Source organism: Pteronotus mesoamericanus, unplaced genomic scaffold, assembly GCF_021234165.1.
Source record: "Pteronotus mesoamericanus isolate MK-2021 breed Mesoamerican mustached bat unplaced genomic scaffold, CSHL_Meso_final scaffold_408, whole genome shotgun sequence".
NCBI lineage: Eukaryota > Metazoa > Chordata > Mammalia > Chiroptera > Mormoopidae > Pteronotus > Pteronotus mesoamericanus.
The window spans coordinates 7195242-7213794 of NW_026555315.1; the positions used below are offsets into that span (position 1 = coordinate 7195242).

General features: G+C 58.5%; 1 protein-coding gene across 1 annotated transcript; it reads left to right on the top strand.

The window, feature by feature from the left end:
• Positions 1 to 274: 274 nt before the first annotated feature.
• On the top strand, positions 275 to 16123 carry SLC4A1 (solute carrier family 4 member 1 (Diego blood group)). The gene is made up of 20 exons (XM_054593014.1): positions 275 to 380; positions 4355 to 4437; positions 4563 to 4653; positions 5648 to 5709; positions 6562 to 6742; positions 6844 to 6979; positions 7435 to 7558; positions 7685 to 7769; positions 7918 to 8102; positions 8591 to 8801; positions 9015 to 9227; positions 9399 to 9547; positions 9661 to 9855; positions 10619 to 10792; positions 11235 to 11324; positions 11816 to 11982; positions 12504 to 12757; positions 13611 to 13780; positions 13872 to 14048; positions 14707 to 16123. Exons 2-20 carry the CDS (start codon positions 4423 to 4425, stop codon positions 14785 to 14787), a joined length of 2760 nt encoding a protein of 919 aa, XP_054448989.1. The 5' UTR covers positions 275 to 380; positions 4355 to 4422; the 3' UTR covers positions 14788 to 16123.
• The last annotated feature ends 2430 nt before the right edge of the window (positions 16124 to 18553 follow it).

The window sequence follows — 18553 nt, forward strand, 5'->3', positions numbered from 1 at the left end:
AGCCGGGAGCCCTGAGGACCCAGCCATCAAACCTTAGTGCATGAAGGAAGACCAGGAGAATCCTGGGGGCCAGGATGGAGGTGTCAGAGGCTGGCCGGCTGGGGCGGGGTGGGCTAGAGCCACCGCTGTCCAGATGTGTGTGAGAGATAACTCTGTTTACAGGGCACCCAGTGGGAGCAGGGCGGGGGGGTGAGAAGGGGTTCCCGTGGCCCATGGGCGGGCAGATTAGGAGGCGGGGGCATGAGTCAGGGGTTTGCAAGCTACCCCTGGGGCAAAGGAGCGAGAACCTGGCGTTGTTAGAGCAGGTGAGAGCTCAGCTGGTGGCAGAGGGCACCAGCCGCTGCAGGAGTTCCTGGAGGGACCCCAAGGCCGCTGAGCAGGTAAGCAGGCCCGGGAGGAGCGGGGGTTGGTCCTGGGGTGCCTGTCGTGAGCGCTTCTGCAGGTGTCTATCCTAAAGCTTCGCCCAAGTGGGCACAGGTGCTTTGACCTCCAAGGGGGGTGCAGGTGGGTGTGGTGAGAACATTGCAGTGTGTGTTGTTGCCCCTAAGGGCACAGGCCGATTGGCACCTGTAGCTGAGGTGAGCAAGTCGGCCGATATTAAGAAAACTAGCTGGTATTAGGAAAAAGAGGTTGGCACGTGGCAGCAGAGGTGTGCGCGGCTGGTGTGTCAATGTGCGCCTGGGTCCCTGGCAGGCTCCTGTTTACTAGTCCCTCAGATCTCTCAGACTCAGGTCTCACCCCCAACCCCCTCTTTCTCCTGCCACCTCATCACGTTCTTAGGAGAAAAGTTGTCAATAGTTCTTCCTATTTGGGACATTTCTGGGAGTCTGTCAGGGAGACCTGGCACTGTCCTTGCTGTATGGGGGGGCTTGGGGGGAAAGGAGGAGTCCCTTCCCACCAAGGATCTCAAAGCCCTTAGGCTAATACTATGGGAACGGGAAAATTAGGAAGGGATGAAGATAGCAAGTCTAATCTCGATGCGCACTAGCAATGATAATGATGGTAAACGTTTACATAGAACTCCTTACGTGCAGGCGCTATTTTAAATGCTGTGTACACACGATCTTAGGGCTATAACAGGCTGATGAGGCAGATATTATTATTACCCTGTTGTATAGATGAGAAAGCTGAAGTGTAGAGAGGTTTAGTCACTTGCCTGGGGCCACATAGTCACACAGTTAGTAAATGGCAGGGCTGGGATTTGAACCCAGACAGTCCACGCTCTTAATCACTAACACTAAACCAGCTGATAGCTGTTTTCTCTTCTGGGGGCATCTCTGTCTAATGGTTAGAGACATAGCTAGAGTCAGGTAGGCCCAGGTTTAATTCTGTCTCTGAAGCCTATGCACTAGGGGACCGAAGTGGGCAAGCCTCTTTGAACGTCACCTTTCTCATCTGTAATACGGGGCTAATGACATTACCCACTTCACAGAGTGGTTTGGGATTATAAGAGATTACACAAAGGCGGTGCTAAGTCACCGGGGAGCCCTCTCTGTCATCTGATCACCAGCCCCCTGCCCCCCCCCCATCTCTTCCAGCTGTGCTCCACCTTCCGGGCTACAGATGCCCCACTCGCCCTTATCTAGCCCGCGCCGGCTGGCCAGCCGGGCGTTTGGTGCGCTTCCAGGCACAGGGCAGCGATCGGGCCCAGGCTCTTATCAGTGTGAGGCAGAGCAAGGCCTGAAGCTGCGGGACCGCTGGGCGGGGCGGTGGCAGCAATCTGGGCTGTGGCTGCCCCTTCAAAGGCCCTGGATGAGCACAAGACAACTCCGTTCTCCCCTCTTCTCAGAACCCCAGTAGGAAGGCCCTCCTGCTGTATGGATGGAACGACCGAGACTTAGAGCAGCAATTGTCAACCGCTGTGCCCCAGCACGCCGCTGCGCCGCGAGAATTTTTAAAACGTGCCATGCCTGGCGATTCAGTCAGCGGCACTGACCTCTTTCCCCTCAGATTGTCAGATAAAAAAATGACAACAGCCAGCACAACAATAGCCACTGGTGTGAGTGAATCGGAATTATACCTAATTTTTTTGTCAGATTGGCAAAAAATGTTTTTTTTGGTGTGCCACAGAATTTTATTAATTAGTTTCCGTGTGCTGTGAGATGAAAAAGACTGAAACTCGCGGCCCTAGAGAGAGTCTGGGAGCTGCCCACGGCTGCTCAGCTGAACCCCTGGGTCCTCTGGTCCTGGGGGGCCCCTCTGACCACCCCACTTGTCCCGTGGGAAGCAGGCCAGGGTCCCGGCCCCATGGGTGGGACTCCTGCCGCCTAAGGTTTAACACCCTTGGGAATTCCAGGGATCTGGGGCCCAGGCAGAAGCAAGGCTGGAGAAGGAAGAAGGAGAAAGATGGAAGAAGGGGCAGGCAGAGAAACCTGCGGAGAGGGGGACAGGAAGGGACAGACGAGGGAGAGAAAAGCTACGTGATCAGGCTCTCCAAGGGGCAAGTCCTACGCAGTAGGGACAGTCCCATGCTCAGGCTCCGGGACATTCCCGTGGCCATCACTTGCCCTACCCCGAGCCCAGAGCACGGACCCCTCCCTTTCTCAGTCAATGGGTCATGCCCCTCACCCTGTCTCTAAGGACTGCAGAGCCTTCCATTCCTTAGAAAGAAAGTTCTTTGTATAATTCTTTCTGTATTAGTCCTGGCTCTGCGCCTTGCCCACCATTTCTCACACCTGGGCTATCCCTCTCTACCGCTCAGCCTTTCAAACCCTCCCTGTGCGTCTAGGCCCAGCGCCGGCGTCCCCTCCTCCAGAGACATTCCATCCCCAGTCCCGCCAACGAGTCCTACTCTTCTTTCTGCCACACAGGTCCTCGGCACCCAGCACACACGGCTTATGACTTGGGTTTGTCTGAGGGACACGCTATCTCCTGAACCACCGAGCCTGCCATGTATTCTTGGCTTGTCTCCCAGTCAGGGCTGGGAGCTTCTTGAGAGCAGGGACAGGGGCTTGTTCATCTCCGCGTTCCATTGCTCAGCGCCATGCCGGCGCAGAGGGGGCACACTCGTCAAATTGGCCCATTCTCGGTTGCCACAATGCCCTGTGCTGCAGTGGGTGAGCGGGGAAAGGAACCCCCTCCATACACAGCCTGAAGCCGCCCCGGGGGACCTCCGCCCTCCCCTCGGGCGTGTCCTCGCATGTCCTCGCATACCGTCCCCTCTGCTAGGGACACAACTGGGGAAATGGAGGCACAGGACTCTGGGGTCTCTGGCTGGGTCTTAGGCATACTGATTCTCCAGTCCCAGAGCCCCACGCCTGCGAGGGGGATGCATTTTTACATTCATTCAACATGTATTTATTAATAAATACTATGTGAAACCATTCTGTTAGGAGTGGGGAATTCAGTGGGGGCTGAGACATGCAGGGTCTTTGCCCTTTTGTGTCTTCCCTTCTAGAGAAAACATCAGACAATATACATACAAATGAATCAAGAAACCAGAATATGACAAATTTTTATTTATTTATTTATTTATTTATTTATTTATTTTTAGAGAGGGGGAGGCAGAAAGAGTCAGAGAAAAACATCAACGTGTGGTTGCCTCTCGCACGCCCCCTACTGGGGGCCTGGCCGGAACCCAGCCCTGTGCCCTGCACTGGGAATACGAACCCGCGAACCTTTGGTTCACAGGCCATCACTCAATCCACTGAGCCACACCAGCCAGGGAGGAAAATGACAGATTTAGTTAGTGCATGTTAGAGTGGTCGGGGAAGGAATCTGAAGCAGTAACATTTGAGCTGAAATGTGAGGTCTGAGGTGTGGGGGGAGGGGCATCCTGGACTGGACAACTGTACATGCAAAGGTCCTGGGGCAGGAAAGGGCTGGGTAAGGAGGCCAATGGGATAAGTGGGGCGAGAGGCAAAGAGACACAGTTCAAAATAAGGTGGGAGAGAGAAGTAGGGCCACTTCGTCAAGGACCCGTGAGCCGCTCTCCAGGATGCTCCAGCCCCATGTCCAGCGTGCGACAGTGATTTCTGGAAACAGACAGTGTGTTGTGGAGACTCTAGGAGGAGCTAAGCCCCTTGAAAAGGGGACAGGATGGCTGAGTCCTGGGGATGGGCAGGAAAAGAAGCCAGGCGAGGACAGGGAATGGAAAAGGAGTCAGATTGGAAGGACACGCCCACCATTCCCAAGCACCTCAGCCAGCCGGGCTTCTGTCCCCACACTGCCCCATCCCTCCTGGCCCCTGCTCACTGGTCCTCACATCCAGCTCCTTCCTCCAAGCCGCCCCACACGTCCTTCCTCTGACCCCACTGTCTCCCAACACCTGGGCTCCCCTTCGTTCAAACGCAGGCCCCTCTGGGAGACCCCAGGACGCCCTGTGCCCCATTCAGCCTGTGCCCCTCTCCTGCAGGGACCCGCCGCGCGGGTTATGCTGGGGACTCAGATCCCTGCGGATAATCGGTCAATCAGGACGGCACCATGGCGGATTTGCAGGTGAGTCTTTTGAGACATCGGCTGGGCTCCTACCTGGGAGCTCTGGGAACTTGGCCCTGAACTCCTACTTTCGTGGGAACTCAAGGAGCCCCTCCCAGCCCAGCCCTGATGGCCACTTCCCACAGGAGGATTACGAAGAGGGGCTGGGAGAGATTCTAGAGGAGGAGGAGTATGAAGACGCAGGCGTCCCCGCGCCCCAGGTGGAGGAGCCCGAAGGTGAGCCGCGTCTCTCCCTCTCTGCTGGGGTGAGCTGCTGAGCCCAATGGGGACACTTGGGGAGGGAACTTGTCCTCCCCCCTTCTCTGAACTCCTTCCCCGCTGCCCCAGCCCCAAGGCCAGCTCTCCCACAATCTCGGCTGATTGAAGGATAAACAGAGTTTTGTTTGAAATGATCACAGGCGGGGACTGGGGGCAGCGGGCAGACCAGTCACCCGTCACCGTCACCATTGCCATGCCCCTCAGACTGAGGAGAGGGCAGCCAGGCCTGTCTGGGACGGTGGCAGGAGCCCACATGCCACCTGTGCCCATCCGATGCTGGCTTCTCGGCCAGGCCTTGGCCCTGGTCTGGGAACACTGCTCTGTTTGGGGGTCCAGAGATCCTGGAAAATGGGGGGCCTTGGGGACCCCCAGGGCAGAGAGACATCAGGAAACCTTCCTGGGCCTGTCCAAGGTCTTAGTTGGGGAGCCCCGGGCAGGCACCTATTTACTGTCAACAGGACTTAAGTGCAGGCAATTGGTATTGAAGATAAGAGGCCCCTCTGGGAAACGAGGCCTGGGGTGGGGGGGTGTGGGGACAATATAAGGGCAGACCCCACCCTGGTGCCCAGAGCTCAGCTTGGAGACGGGGAGAAGCCATGGGCTGGCAGGACTGTTGAGGCGGGTGAGAAGGACGGGAACTGGTCCCAGAAGGCGGCAAGAAGGGGAGGTGACCCTAAGGGAATCCTGGAAATTGCCAGTCAGGTCTCCCCAGTCACCTTGGAGATGACCCTCCTGATTGTCACTGAGGATGAGTCCCCGGGCCCTCACAGTGCTAGTGACAGACCCAGGCAGAGCCAGGGACAGGCGTGGGGAGCCATAGCCCATAGAGTGGCAGGGGTGGGTGGGGGGTATGAGGGTCCCAGTGGGACATTATGCAGCACTGGCTTCTGGGGCCGACGGCGGGTGGTGCAGGATTGTCTGGGGGCAGCACTAACCGCCTCTGGGTTTTCAGCTCATGTCACCGAGCCGACAGCCACAGACTACCACACCACATCGCAGCCAGGCACCCACGAGGTGAGGACCCCCTGCCTCCCCTGTTCTTCTTGTATGACCCTTGGGACCCACCATTCTCCCAGGGGAAGCGAGGGATGAGCGTAGCTTCAAATGGGCCACAAACAGGCTGAGAAGGAGTGGGGGTTCTGGGAAGCTGGTGGCAGGGAAGAAGACAGCCCCCACTGTGCAGAGAGACCTGGGCCCCCTTTCACGGAGGAGGGGGTTCGCAGGGCGGAGAGAAACTGGCCGCCAGAGGTCGGCGTCCGCAAGCCCTGTGCCCTGGCTGGGTGGCCGGAGTTCCCTGGGGAGCACGGAAATGAATAATGTTCTCCTCTGCCCAGGCCCCCACATCCCCCCTGGGCCCCCAGACTGTCTAGCCAGCTAGGAAATTTGTCCTGCCCTCAGCTAGGCCTTTGAGAGTGGTCACCCGATTCCAAAGAAACCCAAGAACAAGCAGAACAACACTCACTCAACAATCTTGGAGGCAGGAGGTGACCCAATGACCTTTGGGTCATTTCCCTCTCCTTTCCTTCTAAGTGCCTGCTCTCGCACCTGTTTTGGTCAGGAGGGTCTCCAAACGCCTCTGAAATAGAGTCAGGGGCCTGGGCAGGAAGCTGAGGAACAGAGCCAGAAGGGTGGGCCGCACCTATGGGACCCTCGGGCATCTCCCCACACTTCCCATCTCACTGGCACTCCAGGCTGGAGCTCCGGGCTGTCCCTCTGAGCTCAGGACCTGCCCTGAAACGCTCCGGGGCCCCGGGCCTCCTACAGACACGTCTCAGAGTCTGCTGAGTGCCCGCCGTGCCCTAGGCTGCCCGGCTCCTCACAGCCCTGCCCAGGCCTGATGGGCTAATTCGGGTCTTGGGGCCGCAGGTCTACGTGGAGCTGCAGGAACTGGTGATGGACGAGAAGAACCAGGAGCTGCGGTGGATGGAGGCTGCGCGCTGGGTGCGGCTGGAGGAGAACCTCGGGGAGGGCGGGGCCTGGGGCCGCCCGCACCTGTCTTACCTCACCTTCTGGAGCCTCCTGGAGCTGCAGAGAGCCTTCGCCAAGGGTGAGCCCTGAGGGGCCCCTCTGCAACCCCCGCGAGTGGGGCTTGCCAGGAGGAGAGGGGCCGCGGTCCGGCTGTCTAGCTCACCCCTCTGTGGCCCGCAGGGTCTGTCCTCCTGGATCTGGCAGAGACCTCCCTGGCCGGAGTGGCCAACCAGCTGCTGGACAGGTTTATCTACGAGGAGCAGATCCGGCCTCAGGACCGAGAGGAGCTGCTCCGGGTCCTGCTGCTCAAACACAGGTACCCCCGTCTGCCTGGACCTGGACTCTGCTCCCAAAGGGCCCGCCTTCCCAGCCGGCCTGCCCCGGGCCCTCCCTGGGAGTCCAAATGCGCACTCCCACCCCCCAGCAACTGCCAGGTTGGGGCCCACTTTTCTCCCAGGATAGCTCCTGCCTCTGACACTTCCTGAGGCGTGGCCGTGTCTCCATGCTTAGATTTGGGGACCGCTGGTTCCCAGGAGGACAGACCCTCAAGGCTCTTCCCTGCATTCATTCTTCTGGCTCCATCTAGTCATTCCGGACAGAAGCCACCTGCTTACACCTGCAACATCCTTCAGAAGAGGCTGATTCCCCTGCCCCGGGAACTCTCCAGTCTGGTCCCGGGAAGGTCCTAGTTGACCCCTCCCACCAGCAGTTCTCTGCTAATAGCCCGACCTGCACAGCTTCCTCAGCCCGCGTCCCCTTTGTGTCCCGCAGCCATGCCGGAGACCTAGAAGCCCTGGGGGGTGTGAAGCCCACGGTCCTGACGCGTTCTGGTGGCCCCTCAGAGCCCCTGCTTCCCCAGCAGCCCTCGCTGGAAACTCAGCTATTCTGTGAACAGGTGAGGCCGTATGAGGGCCGCATGCGGAGAGCCGAGCCGGAAGCCTCCACCTGAACGTGGTTGGAAAGGAGCGCAGGGAGGGGAGGGGGAAGCTGGATGTTCCCCTAACCGCCCTCCTTCCAACAGGGAGAGGGGGGCACGGAAGGCCGCTCTCCATCTGGAATTCTGGAAAAGATCCCCCCAGATTCAGAGGCCACCCTGGTGCTCGTGGGTAGGCAGTGGTGCCCCTGCTCGCTCGCCCCTCTGCAGCCCTGCTTCTGCCTCCTGCCCCGGCCCGGCCCGCCTCTCTCTCTCCCCGGGCCCCCGCAGTGACCCCTCAGCCTGGCCCACCTACATCATGTCCCCTGCCCGTCCCACAGGCCGAGCTGCCTTCCTGGAGCGGCCAGTGCTGGGCTTCGTCCGGCTGCAGGAGGCCACGGAGCTGGAGGACGCTGTGGAGCTTCCCGTGCCCGTGCGCTTCCTCCTTGTGTTGCTGGGACCCGAGGCCCCTCATATTGACTACAACCAGCTTGGCCGGGCTGCTGCCACCCTCATGTCGGAGAGGGTAAGGGGGGGCGGGCGAGAGCTGGGGGAGCCCAGGAGCTGGGTGGCAGCTGAGACCCATCCTCCAGTCTGGACTGGCCTGGGTCGCTTTAGCTTCACCAGTTTGGCCCGTTCAGCCTAATAAAGCTGCTTCCGCCCCGAGTCGCCTGGCCCAGCCCTGCCCGACCTGGCCTGGCCTAACCTGGCCCACTCTGACATGGGTCGCCCTGGTCCAGTCTGGCCCGGTACAGCCTGGTCTGCTCTGGCTTCCTCCGGTCTGCTGTGAGCCACCTGGTTTGCTTTAGTTCTTTCCCCTCTCCCCATGCTGGGCCCTGTCTGCCTCCCCACACCAGTCCATGGTGGGAGGTAAAGGAGGCGGCCAACAAAAGTGGTTTCTAGCCAGAAGGAGTTGGGTGAGAGGGCTCCGCTACCCGGGGCCCCGGGCTGGGGACTCCTGGGTCCTTTCGCCCAGCAGGTCCCAGCAGCCCTGACGCTCTCTCCGGCCCCCAGGTGTTCCGCACGGATGCATACCTGGCCCAGAGTCGGGGGGAGCTGGTGCGCTCCCTGGAGGGCTTCCTGGACTGCAGCCTGGTGCTGCCTCCCTCGGACGCCCCCTCGGAGAAGGCGCTCCTCAGCCTGGTGCCCGTGCAGAGGGAGCTGCTGCGAAGACGCTACCTGCCCAGCCCGGCCAAGCCAGACCCCAGCTTCTACAAGGGACTAGGTACCTGTCCTGCCCAGCCCGAGGCTTGCTGGGCCCCCACGGGCCCTCAGACACCCCCTCTTCCCACCCAATACCCTGCTGCCCCCTCTCCCTGGCCTCTTGCTACCCAGCCCCCTTGGTTCCTATCAGGCGATACCCCCTCAACTCCCCTCTCCTCCCTCTCCCCCCTCCCCCTCCTACCCTCTATGACCATGGTCCTGTCCTTCACTACAGATTTAAATGGGGGTCCAGGGGCCGACGGTGGCCCAGATGACCCTCTGCAGCGAACAGGCATGCTCTTCGGGGGCCTGGTGCGTGACATAAAGCGCCGCTACCCTCGCTACTTGAGTGACATCACAGATGCCCTCAGCCCCCAGGTCCTGGCCGCCGTCATCTTCATCTACTTCGCTGCCCTCTCACCTGCCATCACCTTCGGCGGCCTCCTGGGTCAGTGCCTCTGTGCGCCCCGCTGTCCTCTGACCCTCTGGCCTCTGTGTGGGGCTGAGTTCTGATCTGATCTGTCACTCTGGACCCGTGCATCAGCCCGCGCATGAAATGCTCCCCTGGCCCACGGAGATGATCTCCCGACCTTGACCCCACTGCAACCCCTCCCCACAGGAGAGAAGACCCAGAACCAGATGGGGGTGTCGGAGCTGCTCATCTCCACTGCGGCGCAGGGCATCCTTTTTGCCCTGCTGGCGGCTCAGCCCCTGCTCGTGGTTGGCTTCTCAGGGCCTCTGCTCGTGTTTGAGGAAGCCTTCTTCTCGGTAGCTCCGTCCCGGCCCCGCGGTGACCCTGTAACTGGCCCCTGGCCGCCCCCCGCCCGCTGCACAGCGCCGGGCCCATCCGTCTGACCCCAGCCCCCTCTGACCGCCCGCAGTTCTGCAACACCAATGGCCTGGAGTACCTCGTGGGCCGTGTGTGGATCGGCTTTTGGCTCATTCTGCTGGTGGTGCTGGTGGTGGCCTTCGAGGGCAGCTTCCTGGTCCGCTTCATCTCCCGCTACACCCAGGAGATCTTCTCCTTCCTCATCTCCCTCATCTTCATCTACGAGACGTTCGTGAAGCTGGTCAAGGTGGGAGCAGAAACGAACCCAGGGGTGTGCCTGTGTGAGACTGAGCACAAACGATGCGCACATGTCTGTTCGGCTTTTGCGTGGCTGTGTTTTCACGGTACATGACTCTGACCCCACACATGCTGACACCTGATGCTGGTATTCTTGCCGTGACTGGGCAGTGTGACTGTGCGTGAGAGGGCCCCTCTATGTGCACATGTCCGTGTTTATAACCACACACAGAGTGACTGACGGGCAAGTACGTGAGTGAGGCTACAACGGGAAATTGCACGTGTGCTGGGGCTATTGAGGCTCTGAAGTCCGCCCCCTGCCGGCACTTACCCTCGATAACCGCAGGTCCCGTGGGTGGCACGCCCTGTCCCCTCAGCGCTGTCCCCTTAAACTACACCCGCCTCTGTGCCTGCATTTTACATGGAGGAAGGGTGGACACTGTATGTCTAGCCCTGATTCTGTCGGTTGGTGGGTCTTTCCAGGTCCCTGCAGCCCTGCACTGCAGGCTTCTCACGTCTCCCAGGCCCTGCGTGATCACACTCACACTCACGTACACACACACACACACACACACTCATCGCCTTCACGGCCCGCCCCACCCAAGCCTGGCCCGGTCCTCACTCCTAAAGACCAAGCTGTACAATCCCGTTGCCCCTCCGTTGCCACGTCAGTTGAGGAAGAAGATAGGCAGATGGGTGACGAAGGGATAGCGAGGTGACGGACAGAGGATGGGTGGGTGAAGGGAACCGGATGCCTTGGTTTTCTGCTGCAGATCTTCCAAGACCACCCACTGCAGAAGCATTATATGCACAATGTGACCATAGAGCCCAAACCTCTGGCTGCCCTGCCCAACACAGCCCTCCTCTCCCTTGTGCTGATGGCTGGCACCTTCTTCTTTGCCATGATGCTGCGCAAGTTCAAGAACAGCTCCTACTTCCCTGGCAAGGTCAGTACATCATCTCCACACGCCCTTGCCTACCCTACCCTATCTCCGCCCGAAGCACCTCCAGCTTCCCCAATGCCATTAGCTTCCCTCCTCACTCTGGCTTCTCCTTCTCCCCTGCAAACCTCCTGGGCCCCCTCCTCATCCAGGGTCTCGCTCTTCAGGCAAGGCCACCTCGATTCCTCAGCGTGGCCAGGCTGGGAACCCAATAGGGAGCCCCGGACAGTGCTTGGAAGGGGGTGGAGACACTGGGGAGCCGGGGTGGGGCAGGTCCAAAGGAAGAAGAAAGGAGGTAAGTACACTGAGGTGCAAAACAGGGCATTAGATGTTGAGAAATCCCCTGGGAAGAGGTGAGAGCCCTGGGGGAGGATGGGGCAGAGGTGGGAGCAAGTGGGAGGTGGGAAGCCGCTGGGCACTAACCTCTGGTCGCTCTGCCTGCCTTCAGCTGCGACGGGTCATCGGGGACTTTGGGGTTCCCATCTCCATCCTCATCATGGTCATTGTGGATTTCTTCATCAAGGACACCTACACCCAGGTGACCCTTTCCTTCCAACCGTTGTGTCGTTTCTCCAGCTTGCTCCTTCCCCAGGACAGCTTTCCCAGAGCTGAAGCCAGCTAGAACTACCCCTACTCCCTGCCTGCCTCCCCTGGGAACCCCACATTCTTCCCGCAGCCCTACAGGACCCCTCTGGCTGAAGCAAGGGCGTGGGTCAGTTTGCCCCCTTTACTCCTTAACCCAGGGTGGTAGGAAAGAATCTGCTTTAGTGCCAGGCAGATCTGAGTATGAATCTCATGCTGCCAGCACATAGTTGTGTGATAAGAGGCAGCTACATAACCTCTCCGACACTGTCTTCTTATCTATGAAATTGGGAATGAGATGTACTTAAAAGGCGTACTGTAGAGACCGGGTACAACGTAGGTGTGCAGTGTAAGTGAGCTCCCAAGTGTCCAGGACCCTCTCTCCCCTGTCTCCCCCTTTGCCCACCCCCCTGCCCCAGGGTTCTCACCAGCATCCACCACCTACAGAAACTCAGCGTGCCTACGGGCCTCAAGGTGTCCAACTCCTCTGCCCGGGGCTGGGTCATCCACCCACTGGGCTTGTATTCCAAGTTCCCCATCTGGATGATGTTCGCCTCTGTTCTGCCTGCGCTTCTGGTCTTCATCCTCATCTTCCTTGAGTCCCAGATCACCACGTAAGAGCCAGTGCGGGCCTGGGCCTGGGAGAGTCTGAGGTAGGGAAAGGGACAGGTTGCAGGCAGGGGAGACACCAGGGACTGATGCTAATTAGTCTCAGCGTGGCCCTCCCAACTCGCAGGAATGGTGGATGGGCAGGGGCAGGGGCAGGTTTTGTGGGACCTGACAATGCATAGTTTGGGGAGCCCTTTTAAAGAGGAAAACGCAAAATGAAAACTAGAAAATAAGGTGGCAGATCTTAGAAGGGGCTTGGACCAGCGGTGCTCCCTGGAGCCTGCACTCCCTTAGCTGCAGAGCAGACCTGTCTGTGGGCATCCTAGGGGATGTCTGAAGACATTTCTGCTCTTAGAGTTTGGATTCTCAAGACAGGGTGGGAGGGAAGGGAGCAGGGAACGCCAAGGGAGATGGGCACAGAGGGATAAACTGACATACCAAGAAACTCGAGGAGGGGAAGGGAGGAGGGAGCTGAGGGGGCGGGGCAGGGAGAGCCCCGCTTACCCCGGACCTCCCACCCCCCTAGGCTGATCATCAGCAAACCCGAGCGCAGGATGATCAAGGGCTCCGGCTTCCACCTGGACCTGCTGCTGGTCATTGGCATGGGCGGGGTGGCCACTATCTTTGGGATGCCCTGGCTCAGTGCCACCACTGTGCGTTCAGTCACCCATGCCAATGCCCTCACCGTCATGGGCAAGGCCAGCGCCCCAGGGGCTGCATCCCAGATCCAGGAGGTCAAGGAGCAGCGGATCAGCGGGCTCCTGGTCTCTGTGCTCGTGGGTGAGTGAGGGCTGGCCGCAGTCCCTACCACCCTCTGTCCCCGACCCTGGCCTCCAGCGCCTGCCTCTTAGGGTCCAGCCCCCTCCAGCCCTCCTGATACACCTGCTGCCCTTGTCTCCCTGGGGTGTTATTCACATGATAGAATTTGAGAGGAAAAGCCCAAGGCACTGAGATGGGCGTCTGAGCAGGGGAGGAAGGGGCGTCTCCTCCATTACTAAAGCGCTCTCTAGACAGAAGTTCAGTGAACTGTGGGTTCCAGCCGTACCCTGCTGCTAATTTGCTATCCCCTCTTGTTTCTGGGCCTCAGTTTCCCTTTCTGCACCACTGAAGCGTTCATTAGATGGTCCTGAGGCATAGACTATGCTCCAGGCATAGCCTGGGGCTAGGGGAGGAGGAGGCAGAGGGCCACTGAGGGTGACCCGAGTCTCACGAGGCCAAGAGTCCAGCTGGGCTTGGTGTGCGCAGCACCTGGTCGCGCACGGAGAGGCCCGGGAAGTTTCTGAAAGGAGGCGAAGTTGGTGTTAGCTAGCGGAGGGCTAGGACTTGGATAGGTGGGGTGAGAAAGCACGAGGGCTTTTCTGACCTCTGTGACCCCTCCCAGGTTAAAGGAGTAGGCTCGGAAGCCAGGCAGGCCAGGGCTTGACTCTCTGCTCTGCCGGTTATGAGCTGTGTGGCTCAGGCTAGTTGCTTCACCTCTCTGAGTCTGTTTCCTTATCTCTAAAATGGGGGTAATACCGCTTAAAAGGATCCCCAGAAAGGACTCCACACAGCCCCCGTGGTTTCGTTCCCTGGGCCCCACCGGTGCCGGCCCCCCAGGGCGCACGGGGCTGACAGTCCATGGCTCTCCCCACAGGCCTGTCCATCCTCATGGGGCCCATCCTGTCCCACATCCCCCTGGCTGTGCTGTTTGGCATCTTCCTCTACATGGGGGTCACATCCCTCAGCGGCATCCAGCTCTTCGACCGCATCTTGCTTCTCTTCAAGCCACCCAAGTACCACCCGGACGTGCCCTTCGTCAAGCGGGTACAGGGCCCGCCGGCTGCCCAGCCTGGGGCGGGGCGGGGGTGCTGGCTGCCGGGGGAGGGCAGATGATGACCGCGGCCTGTGCCCGCAGGTGAAGACCTGGCGCATGCACTTGTTCACGGGCATCCAGATCATCTGCCTGGCGGTGCTGTGGGCCATCAAATCCTTCCCGAGCACCTCCCTGGCCCTGCCCTTCATCCTCATCCTCACCGTGCCCCTGCGCCGTCTCCTGCTGCCACTCATCTTCAGGAAACTGGAGCTCCAGTGTGTGAGTGGCCGCTCCCCACATGCACCCCTCACGGCCTGGGGTGAGGGGAGGGCGCAGAGAGGCAGGACTCCAGAGCGGCAGAGGGCGGGCGCAGCAGAGGGCCTCGGAACGAGGGAAGGCAGAGCGCAGTGTGGATCAGGTCTGGACGTGGGGCCTGGGTTCGAATCCTGCCACTGCCCTGCCCTAGTGTAAGGCCTGGAACAAGCGGCCCCATTCTTCTCTGCCCTGGGTTTGCTCACCTGTGGAAGGAGCAACGGCAGCGCGGGTGGGAGGGTGAAGAGGCCCACAGGGCATGTTCCGCCGGAGCTGTCCCAGCCACTGGGTGGCTGGTCCTGGGGTCTTCCCAATCGCTGTGGAAGAGTCACCCCTCTAGTAGAATTCTTCGAAGACGTGATGCAGGTCACTGTGGGCTGCCTTGGTGAAGGAGCCCCCTGCCCGCACTCTGGTGGTCTGCCCCTGCAGAGGGCATCAGATCCCCAGGGGCCCCCCACCCTTTGGGCATCTCCCGTGTTGATCAACCCTAGGGGCTGCTGGGCAGGACTCGTCCAAGGTTCAAAGAAAGCCAGGCATTTCCTAACTCCAGAGGTACCTCTTGGCAGTGGGGCAGGGCTCACCTGGCCCCCGGGCCGCTCACCCTCTCCCCTCCCTCCCCCCGCAGCTGGACGCGGACGATGCCAAGCCAAGCTTCGATGAGGAGGAAGGGCGGGATGAATATGATGAAGTGGCCATGCCCGTGTGAGGGGGAGCACCTGGGCCCCAGGTGTCTCCTCCGCTCCCTGCTCTGCTCTCTCAGGACACGTGGAAGCTCAGGGGCAGCTCAGGGACCCCCAGGTCCCTCCTGGGGCAGCAGCTGAGGCCCCGGAGCTATGGGTGGGGCAAGGATGGGTGTCTAGGAAAACTTCCACAATGGGTAGACTGGCTCTTCTGGCTGGAAACGGGCAGCAGAGCCCATGTTAGGGCGTTCGCGATACGGTGCTTCCTGCTGCCACAGTGCCACCTGGGGATGCCCTGCTAGGGGACTTAGATCAGAGCCCTGCGTCCTTGTGACAAGGACAGGGGCAGCAGTGAGGGAGGGAGGTGGGAGGATGGGTTCAAGTTCCTGCTTGCTGTGTGACCCTGGGCAAGTCCCTTAACTTCTCTGGCCTCTGCATGTCTTCTGTAAAATGGGTATTTTGATAATAACATCCCCACTGCAGGGTGGTCACTGAGGACCAAAGATAAATGTAAACAAAGGGCTTTGTAAACTCTGAAAGGACCTTTAGGCTGTAGTCATTGTTCTTTTTCAAGCCTGCCCAAGGTCACACAGCTCCTGAGCTGTGCGGCTGGGGGTTGAACCAGGTCTCCTGATTCTGAGGCCAGAGAGAGATCTGGGCCCTGCTTCAGTCGACCACCTCCCCATGCGTTTAGCGATGGCCCTGCTGGCTGCCCCTTCCCCTTCTCAGCCCCCACCCCCTACCGAGGGACCCTTTTCTCCAGAGCAGAGACAGGTGTGGGGGCAGACAAGGTGTGGGGGAGGAGACAGGGAGGCGCTGCAGGACTCCCACGTGCTTGCTCCCTCCCCCGCTGCTCTCACTCACTCACTTGTTCATTCGTTCCACAAACATTTACTGAGCCCCTGGACCCTGTGGACACAGAGGGGACTGAGACAGGAGCGGGGAGTGAGGGACAACTCACAGCCTGTTCTCGATTTGGATGGGGGGTGGGGGAGGAAGGAGATGGGCTGGGAGAAGGGAAGGAAGTTTGTGGTTTATTGCTTGTGTATTTTCTCAGAGCTATCATTGTATTTTGGCTTCACACATACCCAGACCCCCCATTAGAGGCCCACTGCCCCCAAACCCACCCAAGCCAATTCTTGAGGAGAACCCAGATTTACCAGTTGGGGTAGGAGACAGTGGGTCCTGCAGAATATGGGCAAAATCTATTTAAAAAAAAACAAAAACCCAAACATCCCTGACTGGTATGGCTCAGTGGATTGAGTGCCAGCCTGCGAGCCAAAGGGTCACTGGTTTGATTCCCAGTCAGGGCACAGGCCTGGGTTGCAGGCCAGGTGCCCGGTAGGGGGCGCTCAAGAGGCAACCACACATTCTCCCTCTCTTCCTCCCTTTCCCTCTCTCTAAAAGTAAATAAATAAAGTCTTTTAAATATATCTATAAAAAGAGTTGCAAGAACTGGAAACGCGGTAAGAGATGGTTGAAACTGCGTGAGTCACAGCGTGAGAGGAAGGAAAGGGGGTTTCGGACTCCTGATGGAGAGCCCGTGGGTACATCCCCAAAGGCTGCCCGCTGTTCCCACGACTTCACTTTCTCCGCTTCTGTAACCCGGGAACCCAGTCTCCAGGGTTGTTATAGGATTAACTGAGAGCACTGGTAAAGCTTTTAACACAAAGCCTACCCTCAGGCCTCAGAGGAAGAGCTCCATAAATGTTAGCTGCTGGTTTTGTGATTCTGCCTGGGATGTCCCTGTCCCCTCCGTCCCCCTGCACCTGGTGCGCTGGGAAAGAAAATCGCCCACTCTGCAAGCACCGCTGCCCTCCATGCCTGGGAACAGGTTTGGCCGATAAGCGCACCCGCGGTGGAGTGACCCCTCGCGGGAATTCCCCTCCCGAGTCAGGGCTCCAAGGGGTCTTGGCTGGTCCAGGCGGGCGCGGTTGTGAGGTGTGGAGCTGGCACAGGGCTGCAGCCCTGCGGGGCTGGGCGGGGAGAGCCAGGCTGGGGGCGGCTGTGGGGCTGGCGGCCCCCGAGCTCTGGGAACGAAGAGGGCCCGCACAGAGCGAGTGGCGGAGAGCAAGGCAAGACATGTTCACCCTCAAGACATCCCTCCTCTCCAGAAGAAGCACGAGCCACACGTGTGGGAGAGGGACTGTAAAGGGCCTGGTCTCTGCCTCTTGGACTGTGGACCACACGTGCCCTTGAACAGTCCGTCCCTGACCCTGGACTCTTCAAGCCAGGCAACTTCTCTGAGAGGGATCAACAGAGAGGAAACGTAATTGGCTGTCAGTCACACAGGAACAGCATCTCTTGGCCAGCTTCCCACTGACCCCCGCTCTGATCCCCCTGCAGACTCTGTCCCCACAACCCCAGTCCCCTGCCCTCTGCCGCTTTGAGCAATTCCAGGGAGCTGCTGGGCCAGGTGTCAACCAGGACTGGAGAAGAAGATGCCAGGACATACTCCCTCCCCACCCTCCCCAGCCTTCCAGTGAGAGGTTGGTGCAGGGCTGGCCTGCCTGGCTTCCTTCCCTGGATCTATATTTACTTGCTGCCTATCCCCAGCTGACCCCTCCCAGGCTGGCCAGGACAGCCGCCAAGAACTAGAGAGCTACTGGAGCCCCAGGCGATCCCAGCCACCCACCTCCCACCCACAGCAGCTTCCCACTGTGTCCCAGTGCATAGGCCCTGTCCTGAGCTTGCCAGTACCCGGATCCCAGCCTTGAACCAGGAAAGCAGTAGAAAAGTGAGGACCACAGAAATCATTCGGGATCTGACTTCCCGCCTGGCTTGAGGCCTCGTTCCTGCTGCATTTCCTGCCCTTGCCCTGATGCACGGTCCCCTCTCCCTGCATTTCCTCTCATGGAAACTCCCTCACCCCAAATTAACTGCCATACTGAGGTCCACACTTCTAGGTGAACACAAAGTGACCACACTCTTGGTAAGGGAATAGTTCAACAGAAGCAAAAATCTCTAAACCTGAAGATATTTTTTACAGGACTCTCTATGAAAGCAAAATACTAGAAAGAATCCAAATTCTCACAAACAGAAGAGCAGTTAGTAAATTACCCCACCTCAACAGAATGGACCACAGGCAGGTCTTAAAAATAATAAGGATGATGAAGAAGCTGTTGGATCAGTTTGGCACAATCAAGCGGGGTATATGAAGCCGAGGGGTCTGGAATTCCAGCTTTGTGATTTAGTAGAAATTGGACAAAGAGCCTCCTCTCTGAGTTCAGTTTTCCACATCTGTAAAATACGGACAATGAGATTAGAGACCTAGAGGGCCTAGCCCAGGACTGGCATTTGGTGAACAGAAGTTTATTCCTGTTGTGTAAGCAAGGCACAAAGTCGCATAGCTTTCATGGTGACAGCTATGCAGAAAAGTATAGTGTGCACAGGAATGAAGGTTAGAGGCTTAGACAGAAGAAAATTAAAGTACCATGGTGGTAGAGTTATAGAGGGTATCAATTTATCCTTTTGGACTTCAGGTGCAGTGTTAAGCATTCTCCTCCGTTGAGAGTAATTATCATTCAGCACTAATGCGTCCTTCCTTTCTTCTTTCCTTTTTCCTTCCTTCCCTCCTTCCTTCTTTTCCTTCCTTCCTTCCCTATTGTCCTGATTTCCTACTTCTATTTTCTCCCCTCTCCATAGACTATGGCTCAAACATTTTTAATGTTCATCTTCTTGTGTGAATATGTTCCTGAAAATATTTATCATTGATATTGTTTTAAATTTATTATAAAAGATTTACTACATACACCAAAGTAGAAACAACGGTACAATAAACCCCTATACACT

Excerpts from the sequence above, each read along its gene's own strand:
- SLC4A1 (XM_054593014.1), top strand. Across the intron at positions 4,654-5,647 it reads CCAGGTGGAGGAGCCCGAAG|CTCATGTCACCGAGCCGACA; the intron begins GTGAGCCGCGTC and ends CTGGGTTTTCAG. Across the intron at positions 11,325-11,815 it reads TCAAGGACACCTACACCCAG|AAACTCAGCGTGCCTACGGG; the intron begins GTGACCCTTTCC and ends CACCACCTACAG.